This window comes from Arvicola amphibius, chromosome 9 (assembly GCF_903992535.2).
Source record: "Arvicola amphibius chromosome 9, mArvAmp1.2, whole genome shotgun sequence".
Lineage (NCBI taxonomy): Eukaryota > Metazoa > Chordata > Mammalia > Rodentia > Cricetidae > Arvicola > Arvicola amphibius.
Genome location: NC_052055.2, coordinates 43472006 through 43493193, shown reverse-complemented (window position 1 = coordinate 43493193; position 21188 = coordinate 43472006). Strand labels below are relative to the sequence as shown.

Below are 21188 nucleotides of genomic sequence, written 5' to 3'. Positions count from 1 at the left end.
AGTGTTCTTAATCACTGAACCATCTCTCCAACCCTTATAAAAGAGATTTTTAAAGATTATATGTTCAATTAAAGCTATTTGTCCCTTCATTAAACACACATTTACACTTCATTTCTTGTTCATAACGTTCTTTATCTCATTATATCATGTTCTTAGTATTTCAGAATTTTAATCTGGTTTATTTGTATCCCAGCTATATTCCAGAAATGTAAAATTTTTTTCTTCTGCCTTTTAGGTTTGGTAAAACAATTTGTATAAATACCACATTTTCACAGAAATTCTTTCATCTGCAATTTGTGCTTTTGTTTTACATTTCAAGTGACATTGCAAAATAATCTAGTTTATTTAAAAATAGCAGCATGTATAAACTACTAACAATACCTACAAATAACAATGTAAAATCAACAATTCTGCTAGACATGGTGGTACATATCTGTAAGCCCAGAGGACTTGGAGGATGGAGGCAGGAGTGTCAGTTCAGGGTCATCATTGGCTATCCACTGTGTTTCAGGCCAGTTTAGATTACTTAAGACTCTGTCTCAATAAATAAATAAACAAACAAACAAACAGGCAAGCGCAAAAGACATAGCTTCTCACAGGGCTGGAGAGATGGCTCAGCGTTTAGAACACTTGTCTTCCAGAAGACGACCTGGGTTCAATTCTCAGCACTGACATAGTGGCTCACAACCACCTACAACTCTTTTTATAGGTGATCTGATGCCATCTTCTAGCCTCCATAGGTACCAGGCATGCACATGGTACACATATATACATACATACAGGCAAAACATTCATACACAGAAATTTTTAAAAACTAAGGAAAAAGGATATCTAAAATAACTATATAAGGCTGAGGGTAGAGTACTTGTCTAGTATGCTTGACTAAGGCTTTGGGTTCTTACATTTTCTCTGAGATATGTACACTAATGTGAAGTATGATCCCTGAAGACATTTGTACATGCATATTTCCAGAAAAATATCTAAGAATTTATACACAAATTTTGATTATGTGTGGGGAAAGCAGCTGGGGGCTAGGGCCAGAAATGTTTTTCATTCTAATGAAGTAGAAACATTTATGAGATGTTGAAAATTGATGAATTTATTCCATTAAAGTACTCACTTAAAACACTACAAACTCTGGGCAATTATATACCTTGACTTTAAATTTCTATATTCATTTTGGACAGTGCAATTGTTTTGGAGTATCCTAGGTTATTAAGGTAGTTTTCACAGTAGGTTATTTATATATATGGCAGAATAGTCAAAATAGGATTATGTAATACAAATTATTTGATGTTAAATATAATTTTTGTGTTTTAGTATTACATATAAGTTTGGAACTAATATACAGCTTTTTATGCATTACATGTCCTGGTCATTTATTTATTTATTTTATTTTAAAAAACTATCTTTTTCATTTTGCATACTAATCCCAGTTCCCACTCCCTCCCATGTCCCCTTTACCTTTCCCTCCCCCATCTACTCCTCAGAGAGGTTAAGGCACATTGCTTTGGGGAAGGTCCAAGGCCCTCCCTACTATATCTAGGCTGAGCAAGGTATGCCTCCAAAGAGAATGGGTTTATACAAGTTATTTTAAACCTCTGTGGTTGCTTTTAATTTCTCGCCTAGCCTTAGTAAAAATGGGTTTTATATTTGCAGTTGTATTCCTTCGTAAGGTAGTATTTTATTAGTAAAGTTTGGAAAGTGTTTTTCACATCTATAAAATCTCAACTTCAAAAATTGTCTTAAAATACATTTCTCTAAGGTAAAATGTTTTTATGATACAGGCAGTAGCACTTGATGGAACGCTATTTTTAAAATCTGGAGTGATTTCTGGAGGATCAAGTGACTTAAAACACAAAGCTTTATGCTGGGATGAGAAGGAGCTGCACAGCCTAAGAGACAAAAGAGGCCAACTAGTCCAAGAGTTAAAGGTAAATCCTTATCATACAAGTTACAAAGTATTAAGGAAAGTAATTGTGCAAAACCAAGTCATTTTCCTTATTAAGTTCTGTGAGTTGCTTGTTTCCTGTGCCTTTTTATTTTTCTTTCCTGGTGTTCTGAGACAGGCTGACTATGGCTATTCTGGAACTCACTATATAGACCAACCTGGCCTCGGATACCTGCTTCTGCCTCCCAAGTGCTAGGATTATAAAAGTGTACTACTACATCTGGCTCCCTGCACACCATTTTTGTATTATGTATTGTTAACTATTTTAAGTTATTTGTATAATAACTAAATTAGTACTTACTTATATATGTTGTACATTTCTTTGCATTTTTAAAAAGATTTATTTTGGCCAGGCATAGTGACACACGCTCTTACTCTCAGCATGCTGGAGGCAGAGGCAGGTGGATCTGTATAAGGTTGAGGTCAGCCTGATCTATAATAGTGAGTTCTAGGACAGCCAGATCTACATATTGAGACTTAGAAAAATCCTCCAGGAACTGTGTTTGCAGATGTGAGTCATAATGTGGGTGCTGAGGTCCTCTGCAATAGCAGCCAGTACTCTTAACCTATGAGCTATTTCTTCAAATCTAAGTGTATTATTTCTAATAATTTCTAAATAAAATTTCAGTATATAATCTTCATCAAGAGAATATATATGAGTAGATAAAATTTGTTCCCTAAACACATGGATATTTTTGCTATCACACTTTGCTGATTGGTTTTATGTCAAACCAACAAAATCTAGAGTTGTTTTAGAAGAGGAAACCTCTATTGAGAAAATACTCCTACTGATGTGGGAGGGTCTTCTGTTAGAGTTGATTTCATTAGTTAATAAAGAAACTGCCTTGGCCCATTTGATAGGCCAGCCCTTAGGTGGGTGGAGTAGACAGAACAGGATGCTGGGAGTGAGGCAGATGCCTCGGGCAATCGCCATGCCTCTCCTCTCTGGGTCAGATGTGATGGAGCCAGCCGCCAGGTCAGACATGCTGAATCTTTCCCGGTAAGACACCACTCATGGTGTTACACACATTACTAAATATGGGTTAAAGCAAGACATGAGAATTAACTAATAAGAGGCCAGAACTAATGGGCCAGGCAGTGTTTAAATGAATATAGTTTGTGTGTTGTTATTTCGGGGCATAAGCTAGCCAGGCAGCCGGGAGCCGGGCGGCAGGAACGCTGCGCGCAGCTCCTACTACACTCCTACCATTGGCCTGTGATGTATTTTCTTAACTGATGTTTGATACAGGAGAACCCAGTTTATTGTGAACAGTGCCACCCCTGAGCTGGTGGTATTAGGTGCTATACAAAAGCAGACTTAGCTAGCCATGAGGAGCAAACCAGTAAGCAGAATTCTTCTATGGCCTCTGTGTCAGTTCCTACATCCAGGTTGCTGCCCTCCTTGAGTTCCTGCCTGACTTACCTCAATGATGGGCTGTTAACCTAGAAGTATAAAATGAAATAAACCCTTTATTCTTCAAGTTGTTTTGGTCATAGTGGTTTTATCACAACCTAATTAGGGCACGCTTGATAATGTAATCCAGCATATGAATTATAAAATTATGCTTATGTATAGAAAAGGTATTTTATAAAATTCAGCAGCTAGGCCTAATTAAAATGTCAAGTAAAAGAGTAATTGGTTCAGGGCTGAAGAGATGTGTGATGGCTATTCTTAGTTGTCAGCTATTTTTGTTTGTCAGCTAGACTACTTCTGAAATTAAAACCCCAAAATAGAGGAGCACACCTGGGAGGGAGTTTTACTTATTTTGAAGTGGGAAGATCCACTCCTAATCCATATCTTTGATGTAGGAACACCCACCTCTAATCTGGGACACACCTGTTGAAAGCCTATAAGTGTATGGGAGCTTCAATCTTTTCCAGCTTGCTCTCACCTTACTAACAAGTCCATTCATTCACTGGCATTGAACCTACTTCTTTGGAATTCTGGCATATACTGAAGATCAGTTGAGACATCCAGCCTTGTGGACTGAAGACCTACTAGATTCTTGGACCTTCTGTTCATAGGCAGCCATTGTTAGATTAGTTAGACCACAGTCTTTAAGTCATTCTAATAAATCTCATGCATAGATAGACAGATAGATAAGAAGGAGGCAGGTAGATATTCATTCTATAAGTTTCATTTAACTCTGGAGAACCCTGACTAATACATATTTTGGTACCAGAAAGTGGTTCTAGAGTAACAGAAGTATAAGAATGAATATTTTTAGTATCTGTAATAGGCTTCCCTATTTGCCAGCACTTATAGTTACCGAAGCCTCTCCAGTTACTGAAGCCTCTCTTAGAAGCATGGAGAATACTGAAAGCCCATAGTATGAACTATTTTTTCAAACTTGAGACAAATGCATTTAATTATCCTGGTTCATCAATTGTGAGTGGTGGCAGACTTTGTGACTATATATAAAACTTTGACAGTTTATGGAAAAATAGGAAAAATGATGATACTGGTCACTTGCTCCTAACATCTCCACATAAATTGACAAAGAAAAAGAATAAGACTCATGATACAATTAACCAACTTATAGATCTCAGAATATGATGAAAGGCAGCAATGAACTTAGTGATAAAATTGACCAGCTCTAGATGTGCATTAACAATCTAAAGTTTTCTTAAGTGTGTCCTGGAAGAGAATCTTCTCTCCAGTAGCCACAGCTCATGTTGCAGAAAAAAAATAAAGCTGAATTATAGCAAAAATTCAAGTCTCAGCTTCAGAGGGTGTCAGCAGTTAAAGTATGGGCATTAATCGGTAAAGAATGGGATCCTATAACTTGAAATGGGGATGTGTAGGCAAACCCTATTGAAGCTGAGAACTTTGAACCTTCAGATTCTCAAGGATTTATCTAAGGAAGTAGTCTCTCCACTCTTCACAGAGGATATACTGCCACCCCTTGAAATGTTGCCTTTTCTGTCTTTGACTGACAATACTGATATCCTTTGGGACCCACCAATAGTTGCCTCTAGACCTACAACCAGACTTTAGGCAAAGCAGGCTCCTAGAGGGGAGATAGAAAGCGTAGTCCATGAAGAAGTGTACTATACTAATAAAGAACTTAGTGAGTTTGCTAATTTATACAAACAGAAGTCTGAGGGAATGTGTGTGGGAATGTATTTTAAGGGTGAGGGATAATGATCAAAGAAACATAAAATTGGATCAGGGTGAGTAGAGATTCTAGGTTTAATATGGAAGAGTGAACAGTTAAAATAAAAGTGTGGGAGGTGTCCAGAGTCTGTTTGAAAGGTTGGCTGAAGCAGTTTTCAAAAGATGGCCTACTGAAGAGGAGTTAGTGATGCCTGATATCCTTTGGCCTAGTGTTATTGAAGGGATTTTAAAGACTCAGGGAAATTGCAATGCAAAGACTGAGTACACTTTGTAAAACCTAATCCTCTACCATGGGAAATCCTAGAAGTCATGTTCTTCACTAATTCTCTAAGATTTAAAATTGTGAGAGGGGCACCAGCACATTTGAAGAGCTTTGCCATCAACCTTTACCTTGTGCCAGACCTTAGGACTAGAGACACTGATGCTCTGTTGGATGAATTAAATGCTATGGATTTAATTGGGCCCTGAAGTAGTAGGGCCAGGTGGCACCGAATCACCGAAGTCAAGGTGATTGCAGTTATTGTAATGGGCAGCACAAAGGAATGTCCATAATGGCCTGACCTGTAATGGTTAGCATAGACAAATTGAATATTATAGTGACTTGATTTGTATGGCCCTTTGGTACTTGCTAATCAATTATGGTGTTTCTTGGCATGAAATAGATATCAAGTGTATTGTATTTTTGTTCAATCTTTAGAAGTGTAAAACTTCTCAAACAAATGAAAAAAATGTTTACATTGGATTTTGACAAAAGGGAATCTTGACTCATGAACTAATTTCCAGATTTGAGCCAGTTTACATACCTAGTATCCTTGGATGAAGTATACCAGGTTCCCCTGAAGAAGGATCTTGACGAAATACCTAGAAGTTTTACTGTTAACCTTCCCCCAGGCCTTCCCCAGAGGGACCTACAGCCTTTTACAAGGTTAACTGTGCACTGGGGGAAAGGAAGTGACAAGAGTTTGGGGGGTCTGTTGAATACTGGTTTTGAACTGACACTGATTCTGGGAGATCTCAAGAAATATTGTGGCCTTCCAGCTAAAGTAGGGACTTATGGGGATCAGGTGATTAATAGAGTTTTGCTTGAAGTTCAACTCATTAGGTTCAGTGGATTCCCCAAACTCATCATGTGGCTACTTCCCCACTCCAAGGATGCATAATTGGGGTAGATATACTTAGAAGTTGGCAGAAACATCACACTGGTTCTCTGACATGTAGAATGAGGGCTGTTTTGGTTGGAAAGGCTAAATGGAAGCTTTTAGAGTTGCCTCTGCCAAGGAAGATAGTGAATCAAAAACAGTATCACATCACCAGGAACTGCAGAAATTAGTGTTGTCATCAAGGACTTGAAAGATACAGGGCAATAATTCCCATCACATCTCCCTTTAACTCTGTCTGACTAATATGGAGTGTAGATGGATTGTGGAGAATGACAGTTGACTATCAAAAACTCAATCACTCACTCTAATTTCAGCTGCTGTACCAGATATGTCCTTACTTGAACAGATTAACACATCTCTTGGTACATGGTATGTAGCTTGTAGTGATGCCAAAGAAAATGACCTCCATAGGGAGTAGCCAGCTCTATTATGAGTTATGACCTTGTTAGAGAAGGTGTGGCCTTGTTAGAGGAAATGTGTCACTGTAGGGGCTCAAGCTACACCCGGTGTAGCACAGTTCACTTCCTGTTGCCTTTGGATCAAGATGTAGAACTCTCAGCTCCCTCTCTAGCACCATGTCTGCCTGCACACTGCCATGTCCCACTATGATGGTAATAGGATAAACCTCTGAAACTATAAGCCACCCCAATTAAATGTTTTCCTTTATAAGAGTTGCTGTGGTCATGGTGTCTCTTCATAGCAAGAAAAACCCTAAAATGCAACTATTGAACTAGAAAGTGTTTGGGTTTTTTTGGGTACTTCTCTATAATATAAAGATATGGAAGAAGGAAGGTTCACTCTTTGCTAGTTTGCTCTCTTGATGGCAAGTCCATTCCTTTACTGGCATTAAACCCTACATCTTTAGGATTCCAATGTATACTGAATACCAGCTAAAACATCCCGCCTCATGGACTGTACAACTACTGGATTCTTGTACCATTCATGGATAGCCATTGTTGGATTATCTAGACCACAGCATATAAATCATTCTAATAAATTCTCTTTCTCTAGATAAATTTATAAGTTCTGTTACTGTAGAGAACCCTGACTAATAAAAGGTGGCTCAAAAGTTAAAAGGTCTTGCTGCTTTGAAAAAAAATAATGACATCTTGAATTTTGCAGGAAAATGGATGGAGCTAGAAAACATCATTTTGAGTGAGGTAACCCAGACCCAGAGAGACAATTATCACATGTACTCACTCATAAGTGGTTTTTAAACATAAAGCAAAGAAAACCAGCCTACAAAACACAATCCCAGAGACAACAGTGAGGACTCTAAGAGAGACACACATAGATCTTACCTATATGGGAAGTAGAAAAAGACAAGATCTCCTGAGTAAACTGAGAGAATGGGGATCTTGGAAGAGGGTTGAAGGGGAGGGGAGAGGGATGGAGGGGAGCAGAGAAAAACATAGAGCTCAGTAAAAAATAAAAAAAATTCAAAAAAAAATTTGCTGCTATAAGCAGAAGACCTGAGTTTGTTTCCCAGAACCCATGTTGGGCAGCTTACAGCCATTGTAACTCTAGCTCCAGCGAATATGATGCCCTTTTCCAGCCTCCACAGGCACTGCACACACACACACACACACACACACAATTATTAGTGACTGAAAGACAACACCTATATGACCAAGAAATAAGACATGCTCTTATTTATATCGATGGTATACAAATTGAGGTTGCTTTATCCTTGTAAATAAGTCTTGAAATTTTCAATACATAGTTCGAGTGAAGTGTAAGGAAAAGAATATTCATCCACTGCTTACAGACATTAAATAAGAACAATACCACTGGGCACTGGTGGCACATGCCTTTAATCCCGGCACTTGGGAGGCAGAGGCAGGCAGATCTCTGTAAATTCAAGGCCAGCCTGGTCTACAAGAGCTAGTTCCAGGACAGGCTCCACACGCTACAGAGAAGCTGTCTCGAAAAACCAAAAAAAAAAGCAAAACAAACAAACAAACAAAAGAAGAACAATACCTTTGACAAATAAATCTCACTATAGTGAATGTCTTGCATTAAATAAAACACTAATACTTGGGATATAAACACAGGTGTGTTGTTTAGCATCATTTTTCACTTTTTTCTTTTTAATATTATTTATTATGTATACAAGGGCACCAGACCTCATTACAGATGGTTGTGAGCCACCATGTGGTTGCTGAGAATTGAACTCAGGACCTTTGGAAGAGCAGGCAATGCTCTTAACCTCTGAGCCATCTCTCCAGCCTGTTTTTCACTTTTCATGCCTGTATTTTTTATTGGAAAGTTTGGTAGTTTTTTGTGAACGTTGTATGCTGTCTTATTCCAGATGACAAATGTACTTATACACCCAATCTTTTTATCTTATTTTTATTATATGTAATGTGTGTATATATATGAGGCACAATTAATAAAAACTCAGAAATGGGTTCAACCTGAAGATCCAACAAGTAAAACAGCCAGCCACTGGCTCTTACCTTGACCTCAATCTAAAAGGGCGATCCTATCTCCAGAGAGCTGTTTCCTCCCATTTTATAATCCTCTCTAGGGCTGGGATTAAAGGTGTGCACCACCATCTTTGAAGGCACACACTGCCCAGTTTCTATGGCAACTAATGTGGCTACTGGGATTAAAGGTGCATGTTACAATAATCTGGTCTGTAATACTGTTTTAGTCTCAGATCTTCAGGCAGTCTTTATTTATTAAAATATAGTTGAAATGCCACTACATATATATATATATATATATGTAATTGTGTGTGTGTGTGCACGTATATAGAAAGAGAGAGTTTTTGCTTAAATGTATGTCTGTGCACCGCATGCATGTAGTTCTCATGGAGGCCAGAAAAGGTGATCAAGTATTCCCTGGGACTAGAGTCAGACAGTTACGAGCTACTGTGTAAGTGCTGAGAATTGAACATCAGTGTTCTCTATAAGAGAATCCAGTGCTCTTAACTACCAAGCAGTCTCTCCAGCACCTGCACCCCTTTTTATATTTATGGGTGTTTTGTCTGCACATAGTCTGTGTATCACCTGAGTGCCTAATGCCTCCTGCAGAGGCCAGAAAGGGGCATTGGCTCTCCTGGAACTGAAGTTATAGATGATTGTGAGCCATGTGTGTTCTGGGAATTGAACTTTGTTATTAATAAAAGCAGCCATTGCTCTTAATCTCTGAGATAGCTCTACATTCCACAAACATTATCTCTTTTCAGAAGAAGTTGAATGGTTGTGTGTAAAATCAGTGAATATTATGAAAGCACCAGTGCTTTTACACTGTAAAATGTTCTCACATTTCTCTGTTTAGGAATTAATGAAGACACTCCGCAAGGAAACAGATCTGAAACAAATACAGACTTTAGTACAAGGAACTAATACACGACTCAAATATTCACAAAATGAACTAGAGATGCTTAAAAAGAAGCACCTTGCTGCATTTTACCGGGTAATGTAGACTTGTCTAAAGATTGGTGGAAATTTGTATCACAGCATAGAATTTAAGAATGGTATTTATGATACCACTGGTGGTACACGCCTTTAATCCTTGCACTTGGCAGGCAGAGACAGGTGGATCTCTTGAGTTTGAGGCTATCCTGGCCTACAGAGGGAGTCCCAGGACAGCCAGGGCTATTCAGAGAAACCCTGTCTCAAAGAAAAAAAAAAGAATGATATTTACATAACATTATGTAATTGTAAGTACTTTTTGCCATGTTTAAGATTTTGCTGCAGTCCTTGAAGATTTCTGTAGTATTTAATCATGTTGTCTGGCTGTGCCAGGGTTAATTGTAGCTAACAATTCTTCATTTGTTTATTGTAAAAGACATCTATCATGTTTTTAGCTTTACTGTATCAAATAGTCATGTTCTTAAGCAGAATTTTTTTATTATTAGGAGCAATCTCAGCTACAAAGTGAACTGCTGAATATTGAGTCTCAGTGTGCTATGCTGAATGAAGGAATCAACAATCAGCAACAAAAAATTGAAGAATTTCAAGATAGAATAGATAAGGTGATAAATATTGTACTTGTTTTTAAATGGCATATAGACTGTAGTTCTAGAGCAGAGCTAGTGCTTCTTGACTGTGTACACATAACTGTGGATTCAAGATTAGCTCAGAAAATCATCCTTTGGATGTTGTTATTCACTCATGCCCAGAATAGAGCATAATATCAGAATGGGATCTACCAGTACAGAGGATTATGGACCTCTGTAGTTTCCCATAGTTTCAATTATGCACTGGCATTAATGTTACTTACTACTGTATAAGTTTTATCACATTTATGTTTAACTGAAGTCCACAAGTTTGGGTTATTTTGGTTTTAGGGTTTTTTGTTTGTTTGTTTGTTGTTTTTCGAGACAGGGTTTCTCTGTAGCTTTGGAGCCTGTCCTGGAACTAGCTCTTGTAGACCAGGCTGCTCTCGAACTCACAGAGATCCGCCTGCCTCTGCCTCCCGAGTGCTGGGATTAAAGGCGTGCACCACCACCGCCCGCTGAAATCCACAAGTTTTTAACATGACTTATTATTGAAATGCTATTTGAGGCTAGATATTATTGTTGGGTTGAGATTGTGCCAGATTTTTTTAATTTATTAGTGACTCTGTGCTCTAATTTTGAACTGTTTTTACTGTCCAAGATGTTTCGTCTTACTCATATAAAGAATATATTCTTTTGAAATGTAGAACATTATATTTAAGCAGGGCTAAAGTAAATAGAATCTCCACAGGTTTATATCAGACACTGCATAATACCATTTTGTAAATCCAGTTCATGAGCTTTTTCATGCAGATTTCTGAATAAGAACTGTGAAAACATATGAGCATAGTTTATGGAGGTAAGGAAGAGAAAGTACTGGGCTGAGTGCACTGATTAGCTTTTTGACTAATTCAGGAAAAACTAAGAGTAAAAAATTATAGCACTACTTATGTATTTTTAAAAATAGTTATTAAATCAATTGTTTTGAAATAATTTGAAAGGTAGAAGATGAAATATTCCAAGACTTCTGTGAAGAAATTGGTGTGGAAAATATTCGTGAATTTGAGAACAAACATGTTAAACAGCAGCAAGAAAATGATCAAAAAAGGTATTTTTGTTTAAAAAATATTGGTAAGCAGTATTGGTATACATGTCAAAATAACTATTCCCTAATTTAAAGGAATTATGCTTGAGCTAGACTTTATTTCGGTTCATCAAGAAATAGCTAGTAATGTTGGGCTTATAGCTCAGTAATTGGTCACACTTGTCTTGTATATACAAGGCTCGACCTGGGTTTCATATTCAGTACTACAGAGGATGGAGAAGCTAATAAAACTCCAGTTTCTTACAAAGAAATTTAGCAGAAACTGTAACAAAAAGGAAAGCATACTCATTCTTTTTATAAAGAAGTTAGCTTGCCAGGCAGTGGTGGTGCACACTTTTAATCCCAGCACTTGGGAGGCAGAGATAGGCAGATCTCTAAATTCAAGGCCAGCCTGGTCTACAGAGCAAGTTCCAGGACAGGCTTCAGAGCTACACAGAGAAACTCTGTCTCAAAAACACAACAACAACAACAAAAGTTGATTTCTTCCTAAATTAATCTATACCACCTATATGGAATTTTTTTTGATAGACTGATTCTAAAGTTCACATAGGAAGTGAAGAAAAAAGAAGGAAACTAGTGAGTAGTGGACAAGAACTCTCATATTGTACTTTATTTCATTTTAGAGATTCAAGTTTATATGTGAATGTATATATGCTATGTGCACATGTGTAACAACTTTCAGTAGAGGACAGGAGAGAGTCAGAACCCTTGGAGCTGTAGTTAAGGCAGTTAGAAGTCACCCAGTGTGGGTGCCAGAACCTAAGTCTTCTTTCTTTCTTTTATTATTATTATTATTATTATTATTATTATTATTATTATTTTGGTTTTTCGAGACAGAGTTTCTCTGTGGCTTTGGAGCCTGTCCTGGAACTAGCTCTTGTAGACCAGGCTGGCCTCGAACTCACAGAGATCCGTCTGCCTCTGCCTCCCGAGTGCTGGGATTAAAGGCGTGCGCCACCACCGCCCGGCTATTATTATTTTTTTAATTAAAAATTTCTGCCTCCTCCCCGCCTCCCATTTCCATCCCCCTCCCCACATTCCCCTCCCCCTCCCTATCCAGTCCAAAGAGCAGTAAGGGTTCCCTGCCCTGTGGGAAGTCCAAGGTCCTCCCCCCTCCATCCAGGTCTAGGAAGGTGAGCATCCAAACAGGCTACCCTCCCACACACACACAAAGCCAGTACATGCAGTAGGATCAAAACCCAGTGCCATTGTCCTTGGCTTCTCAGCAGCCCTCATTGTCTGCCATGTTCAGGGAGTCTGGTTTTATCCCATGCCTTTTCAGTCCCAGTCCAGCTGGCCTTGGTGAGCACCCATTAGATCAGCCCCACCTCCTTGCTCATGTTCTCCCTCCTTCTGCTCCTCATTTGGACCTTGGGAGCTCAGTCCAGTGCTCCAATGTGGGGCTCTGTCTCTATCTCTGTCCATCGCCAGATGAAGGTTTTATGGTGATATGCAAGATATTCATCAGTATGGCTATAGGATCTGGCCATTTCCGGCTCCCTCTCCTCAGCTGCCCAAGGAACTAGCTGGGGGCATCTCCCTGGACACCTGGGAACCCCTCTAGAGTCAAGTCTCTTGCCAACCCTAAAATGGCTCACTTAATAAAGATAATATACTTCCCTGCTCCCATATGTACCCTTCCTTTATCCCAACCATCCCATTCCCCCAAGCTCTCACCAACCTCCCCTTCACACTATGTACTCACTCATAATTGGTTTCTAGCCATAAATAAAGGACATTGAGCCTATAATTCGTGATCCTAGAGAAGCTAAATAAGAAGGTGAACCCAAAGAAAAACATATAGTTATCTTCCTGGATATTGGAAGTAGACAAGATTGCCGGGCAGAAATCGGGAACTTGGGGTTGGGGTGGGATGGGGTAAGGGGAGATGGGGAAAGAAAAGTCTTCTTTCTTTTAAAAGGGCAGCAAGAGCTTTTAACCATGAAGCCATCTATCTCTCTTGCCTCAGTTCCCAAATTTTAAAACATAGTATAAATCATGAGCTATTGGCTCATGAGTCCAGAAATACACTCATATCTACAAGGAGGGATTTGATATTTAATGTCAGTAGACAAAAGTTGTACTTTTTAGTAAATCATGTTGTCAGGCTGTGATGGTGCTCACCTTTAATCCCAGCACTTGAGAGGCAGAGGGAAGGCTGATATTTGTGAGGTTTGAAGCCAGTCTGGTCTACATAGAGAGCTCCAGAATATCCAGGGTTCCATGATGGAGACACTATCTCTCCACCCACTCTCCCCAGAGAGAGAGACAGAGAGAGAGAGAAAAAATGTTTTTCAAATCAAAATTAACCACATTTGTCTCAAAGTCTTTCTGTTAATCTCTATAATACTTTCATATCCCATTCATTCATTCATTCATTCATTCATTCAGTTTGTATTTACTGTGTGCTTTTCATGTGCCAGGTGCCCTTCCTAGGGGCTGAGAGTACAACAATGGAGAAGAGTCATGATCCTTTTTCCTGTTCTAGGTCCTTTACATTTCTTCATAGATTTTAGAGTCAATTTTTCAATTGCTGAGAGTTTCTATAGCTATGAAGAGACACCATGACCACAGCAACTCTTCTAAAGGAAAACATTTAAGGGAGCTGGATTACAGTTTCAGAGGTTCAGTTCATTATTATCTTGGCAGGACATAGCAACCTGAAGGCAAACATGGTGCAGCAGACATGGTGCTGGAGACAGAGCTGAGGGTTCTGCATTTTGAACCGCAAGCGACAGGTGTCTATGAGTCACACTAGGGTAGCTTGAGCAAAGGAGACCTCAAAACCCACCTTCTCATAGTGACATACTTCTTCCAACAAGGCCACACCTCCTAAGTGTGCCACTCCCTATGGAGGCCATTTTCTTACATATTCTTTTTTATAAAAGATTTATTCATTTATTATGTATACAGTGTTCTACCTGCATGTACATCTGCAGGCCAGAAGAGGGCACCAGATCTCATTACAGATGGTTCGTGAGCCACCATGTGGTTGCTGGGAATTGAACTCACGACCTCTGGAAGAGCAGCCAATGCTCTTAACGACTGAGCCATCTCTCCACATATTCTTTTTTTTAAAAAAAATTTATTTGTTTGTTTGTTTGTTTATTAAGTATACAATATTCTGTCTGTATGTATGCCTGCAGGCCAGAAGAGGGCACCAGACCCCATTACAGATGGTGTAAGCCACTATGTGGTTGCTGGGAATTGAACTCAGGGCCTTTGGAAGAGCAGGCAGTGCTCTTAACCTCTGAGCCATCTCTCCAGCCCTCTCCACATATTCTTAAAAAGAACTTGTGAGTTTCTATTTGGATCATACTGATTTAGAGATCAACTTGGGAAGAATTAACAACTAACCACAAACATGGTGTCTATTTTAGGTCATTTTTAATTTCACTCATTAATGATGTTTGGTTTTAGTATATAAGTTCAGTCTTGTGTGTATTTCATTATTATTCTAAGCATATCAGATATCTGTGCTTTTGCAAATTGAGTTGTTTTTAAATTTCAGTTTAAAATTGTATGTTGGTAGCATATTGAATAAAATTATGGCTCTATGGGGAAAGCACTTGTGAAACCTTGAGACCTGAGTTAAAGCCCCAGAATTCTTGGAAAGGTTCAAGGATAGAATAGTTCCACAAAGTTGTTCATTGAACACATTTGCACTGTGGCATATGTGCCTCCACACCCATATCACACACACACACAAAGTAGAAATTATAAAACTTTTTTATAAAATAAAATTAGTACTCCTTAAACTTGTATCCTAAAACTTGGCTAAACTCATTAGATCTCTTAGCCCTTAGACAGATTCCTTAGAGTTTCTACATAGAGAATTAATATTCTCAGTAAATAAAAAGTTTTGTTTCTTCCTGATTAGTTAGTATTCTTTTCTTATTTCTTTTTCTTGCCTATTACACAAACTTCATAATATTGAATAAACATGGTTAGAACAGACATACTAATTCTTAAGGAAAAAGTTTCAGACTTCTACAGTAATATATAATGTATATAAACTTTAAGATACTTTTGTCAAGTTGAGGAATTCTTCATGGAAATTCTCACTGTATATGAAATTTTAAAAGTGTTGAATTTTTAAATATTTTCTCTGGTAACTATTTAGATCCTTATACAATTAGCATTTTAAAGATATGTTAAGTTTCAGTAATAAATTACATGGATTTTCAAATGTTCAACAATCTTGCAAAAAGTGCCCAATTTAGTCACCATGCACTATCCTTTCCCAAGTTTGAAGTTTATGTATGAATAGCTATTCACAAAGACTAACTGAGAATAAATCTATAGATTATAACTTAAAGAAAAGGTAGGTATATAATGTATATATTATAAAAAGGTTTAAGAAACTGTCAACTATCTCTGGGCAGTGGTGATGCACACCTTTATTTGTGGCATTTATTTTTTTTTTTCCTCATGGTTTATTTTTTTTTATATTTAAAAAATTTCCATCTCCTTCCCTCCTCCTCCCCCTTCCCTCCCCTCCCCTCCCCTCCACCCAAACCTCCCCTCCCTCCCTCTCAAGGCCAAGGAGCCATCAGGGTTCCCCACTCTATGCTAAGATCAGGGTCCTCCCAACTCCCCCCTGGACCAGGATGGTGATCGACCAAGCTGAGAAGGCTCCCACAGAGCCCGTCCATGCAGAAGACTCAGAGCCCAGAGCCATTGTCCTTTGCTTCTCAATCAGCCCCCGCTGTTGGCCACATTCAGAGAGACGGGTTTGGTCGCATGATCCATCAGTCCCATTCCAACTGGAGTTGGTGATCTCCCATTAGTTCTGTCCCACCGTCTCCATGAGTGAACGCACCCCTCTCGTTCCTGACTTTCTCCCTCATGTTCTCGCTCCTTCTGCTCCTCATCAGGACCTTGGGAGCTCAGTCCAGTGCTCCAATGTGGGGCTCAGTCACCTTCCCCATCTGTCGCCAGCTGGAGGTTCCCTCACGGTCCTGACTTTCTTTCTCATGTTCTCTCTCCTTCTGCTCCTCATCAGGACCTTGGGAGCTCAGTCCGGTGCTCCAATGTGGGGCTCTGTCATTTTCTTCATCTATCGTCAGGTGGAGGTTCTATGGTGATATGCAAGAAATTCATCAGTATGGCTATAGGAACTGGCCTTTTCAGGCTCCCTCTCCTCAGCTGCCCAAGGAACTAACTGGGGGCGTCTCCCTGGAAACCTGGGAACCCCTCTAGGGTCAAGTCTCTTGACAACCCTCAGGTAGCTCTTTAAATTAAGATATATGCTTCCCTGCTCCCATAACCACCCTTCCTATATCCCAAGCACCCCATTCCTCCGAGCTCCCCCCGTTCTCCCCTTCACACTTTTCTCTCCCCATCTTCCCTTGGCCCAGTCTTGCCCAACCCTCAAGTTCCCAATTTTGCCTGGCGATCGTGTCTACTTCCAATATCCAGGAGGATTACTATATCTTTTTTTGGGAGTTAACCTTCTTATTATCTTCTCAAGGATCCCAAATTTATAGGCTCGATGTCCTTTAATTATGGCTAGAAACCGATTATGAGTGAGTACATCCCATGTTCATCTTTTTGGGTCTGGGTTACCTCACTCAGAATAGTGTTTTCTATTTCCATCCATTTGCCTGCAAAATTCAAGATGTCATTGTTTTTTACCGCTGAGTAGTATTCTAGCATGTATATATTCCACAGTTTCTTCATCCATTCTTCCACTGAAGGGCATCTAGGTTGTTTCCAGGATCTGGCTATTACAAATAATGCTGCTATGAACATAGATGAGCATATGCTTTTGTTGTATGATTGGGCATCTCTTGGGTAGATTCCCAATAGTGGAATTGCTGGGTCCTGGGGTAGGTTGATCCCGAATTTCCTGAGAAACCGTTGTGGCATTTATTTATTGGGAGGCAGAGTCAGGTAGATCTCTTATGAGTTAGAGGTCAGCCTGGTCTACAGAGTGAGTTCCAGGACAACCAGGGATACACAGAGAAACCCTGTCTCAAAAAAAAAAAAAAAAAAAAAACAAAGGGGCAAGTAAGAAAGTGAAACTGGGGCCAGGTGCACGCCTTTAATCCCAGCACTCGGGAGGCAGAGGCAGGCAGATCTCTGTGAGTTCGAGACCAGCCTGGTCTACAAGAACTAGTTCCAGGACAGGCTCCAAAGCTACAGAGAAACCCTGTCTCAAAGAGAGAAAGGGAGGGAGGGAGGGACGGAGGGACAGAAGGAGGGAGAGAGGGAAACTGCCAACATACACATCCTGATGCAAACAACTAGGATTTTAATATAGTTTCAGAAAATTTGGCAATGACAGTGATTCTGCTAAGGATATTTTTACATTTTTAGGGTATAGTAGTTTATGGTTGTGAATTAACAGTCACTTTAATAGAACATTACTGATGAAGTGACCTAGAATCTGGTATTTGCTTCAGATAATACAGTAGCTATGAATGGTGTTGTAGGTGAAACGAGTCAACATGAATTGATAATTATTAGATTGGGTAAGTTGTATGTGGTTTATAATAGCATTCATTCTATTTTTATTTTTGAAATTATACGAAAAAAATTAAAAGGGGATAGAGAAATGGCTCAGTGGTTAAGATCACTTACTGCTCTTGGAGAGGATCTACATTTGGTTCCCAGAACTCACATCAGGCAGCTCACAATCACATGTTACTCCAGTTTCAAAGATCCAATCCCTTTAGCCTCAGTGGACATCTGTACAAATGTGGTACACATAAACCTACATATATACATAATTTTTTAATCTGGAAAAATTAAAAGAATCAACATACTTTTCTGACCACTTACAATGCTTGATTTTATTATACTAGATTAGAGTTTGAAAAACAAAAAACTCGTCTTAGTATTCAGCTTGAATATAGTCGAAATCAGCTTAAGAAGAAACTGAATAAGATCGACACATTAAAAATGACTATCCAGAAAGGCAGAGAAGACATTGATAACCTAAAGAAGGTAATTTACTATAGGTGGCTGAAGTACTACTTTGTTGAAGTTATGGCTTCTTTAATTAAGTAGCAAGTTTTTGAGCACCTAATGGTACATGGTTGGGATGGGGAAAACATATTTCAGAAATATTAAAGTAAAATGAACAGAACTGATGAGTTATTGGATGTTAGGTGGGAAGAGAAAGAGGGTGCCAGAGATGACTCAAGCATGTAGATGGAAGGAGAATTCTAGACTGGAACTACAAACTTCAGAATTACTGGTTGAGTTCTGGTTTGTTCAGTTTTCAGAAGGAGTTTCACTATATAGCCATGCTAGTCTCAAGCTCAAAATTCTGTCCCAGCCTCCTGAGAGCTAGATTACAGACACGTTCTATATATCTCAGACAAGGGCTGAGATTAAGGGAGGTGGAGAACGTGGTACAATTGAGAAACAGTGGAAAGACAGAAGAGAAGGCAGTGAAGAAGTCCAACAACTGTGGGAAGGAAGAAGTGATGAAAACTGTTAAGACAAGCTAGTGTTTTATAGTCTCATGAGCACTTCCACTGGACAAATGGAACACAAATCAGGTGGCAGCAGATTGAAGAGTGGATTCAAAGTGAAAGACAGAGGCAGGAAATTATTACTAGCTTCCAAAACCTATAGGATGAAAGGAGGTCACAATCTGTGACAGTTTAGCAGCCACAGGGTAAGGGGATTTCTCTTAGGATCAGTAGGCATTCTTACAGATAATAGCAGAACCTTTTTGTATTGATATAAAATGTTTTATACAGACACACGAATTCTCTTTTCAGACTGAAGAAGAATATCTGGAAAGTGTGGATGAACTCATGATGAAGCAAGAACAAGTTAAGAAAGTACTTGCCTCTCAGAGTTCTAACATTGAGAAAATTCATATTCAAATTGAAGAGGAACGCAAGAAGTTTTTGGCTGTTGATAGGTAATTAATACTTCATTTTGAAAGACCTGGCTAATATTTTAAATTTATACTTCCAATTTGATATTTATTATATAAACTTGTTTGAATGTTTACCCTTTGTTGCTCTTGGTCCCACATAACATCTTCCAAATGTTCTAAACGGGAAAACTAGGACAGTTTACAGTGAAGTTCTTTTTGGCAACTGAAAACATGAACCCACATGTAGTTCTTTACCCTGAATCTCTTTTGATACTGGTATTTTCCTGTCGTCCAGGGATTCCCTCTTGTCTATGTCTGCACTTAAAATAGTATCTGGTATCTGACAAGTGTATTGTCATCATGATGAGGACAGTCAGTGCCTTGAATCAGCTGCTTTGTGTCAAAGTGATATCTGCTTTCCTGTGATTGACAATACCATGAGCTCTTTTCTTTGCTCAACCCTTGGCCTGTCATAATTTTCCTTACTATCTAGAGACCTTCAATGCTCTGAGATTCAGCCTTTTGAATTTCATTTAAACAGAATTGTTTGTTTCTCTTTACATTTTTGAAAACCACCTGTCTTTCTCCACCTCCTCTTGTATCCTGATTTCTTCCTTTGTTTTTCTTTTTTTCTTTTTGTCCTTTTTCTGTTTCTGTTTAAAGGTCCTTGTTGACTTAGTGTTAACCTTCATGCCCCATTTTAAGTTAAGACGTTCTGTGAATGATGGAAACAGTTTGTCAGGAATGCAATAACTGATCTGGTGGTATCTGTCTGCTAAGAGAACATTCACTTAGGCTAAGATTTTTAAAATATACAGTCTAACTAAAGAGGAAATGCAGGTTGAAAATTGCACAGATTTAAAAATAAAGTATTTGGGGCTGGATATAGTGACACTCACCTGTAATCCCAGCAATTGAGAGTTGGAAGCAGAAGAATACAAAGTTTGAGGTCAACTGGAGTTAAATAGCAAAACCTTGTTTCAAAGAAATCATTAAAATAACTGAAGGAAAGCAGGATCTTTGCTATCTCTGATTAAAGAAATGTCTATGTAAAAGTTCTCTTAGATCAAATGCATACATTTATAGTCTTTTCCAGAACTGATAATGTGTAAATCAGGGACTGACACTTAGAACTCTTATAGGAAAGTAATGTTTTCACGCAAGTTTATAATGTAACATGTTATTCTTTGGTATAATTACATAATGAGTAAAGTCACTTCTTCATATCCTGTATTTACAGAGAAGTGGGAAAATTGCAGAAAGAAGTTGTAATCATTCAGGGTTCTTTGGAACAGAAGCAACTAGAGAAACATAATTTGCTGCTGGATTGCAAAGTTCAAGACATTGAGATAAGTCTTGTGCTAGGGTCATTGGAGGACATCATTGAAGTGGAGGTATCTAGCCAAAAATGCAAAATATTATGTCTTCAACTGCTCATGCTATCTTTGCTTCTTTAGCTCCTTGTAGGAAAGGGAAAATGTTTGTGATAGAGTATTTCAAGGAAGATATTAAAATATTAAGATGAATTAATATTGAATCTTTATCCAAAATGAAAAGGTTTTTAAATTGGTTGTAGTGGTGCAAGACTGTATAGACCTAGCACTTGAGGGATTCGAAGACTGAGATGCGGGCAAGTGTTCAAGATCACCCCAGGCAATACAGTGGGATCATATCCCAAAATGTGTGTGTGTGTGTGAGAGAGAGAGAGAGAGACAGAGAGACAGAGAACTCTAGGGAAAGCCAATCTCAGGATCTTGCATTCATTCATTCATTCATTCATTTATTTATTTATTTATTTATTTATTTATTTATTTATTTATTTATTGTTTAGATATTTTGAGACAGGGTTTCTCTGTGTAATAGTCCCGACTATCCTGGAACTCGTTCTGTGGACCAGACTGGCCTCAAACTCACAGTGATCTGCCTGCCTCTACCTCCTGAGTGCTGCTTTTAAAAGCATGAGCCACCACTACCTAGCAATCGTACTTTTCTTATGCTGTAACCTTCCAAAGGCTCCTTTATTTCTCTGACTTTTCAGCATTTAACCCCCCTTCCGATATCTGGC

At 38.8% G+C, this 21188-nt stretch overlaps 1 protein-coding gene across 1 annotated transcript in view; it reads left to right on the top strand.

The window, feature by feature from the left end:
• Smc1b (structural maintenance of chromosomes 1B) overlaps positions 1–21188 on the top strand; it is a 79848-nt gene that overhangs the window by 31935 nt on the left and 26725 nt on the right. Inside the window, exons 12-18 of the mRNA XM_038343890.1 lie at positions 1788–1934; positions 9515–9652; positions 10098–10214; positions 11180–11286; positions 18093–18234; positions 19020–19165; positions 20364–20517. Coding sequence (XP_038199818.1) covers positions 1788–1934; positions 9515–9652; positions 10098–10214; positions 11180–11286; positions 18093–18234; positions 19020–19165; positions 20364–20517 — 951 coding nt within the window. The remainder of the gene's footprint in view (positions 1–1787; positions 1935–9514; positions 9653–10097; positions 10215–11179; positions 11287–18092; positions 18235–19019; positions 19166–20363; positions 20518–21188) is intronic.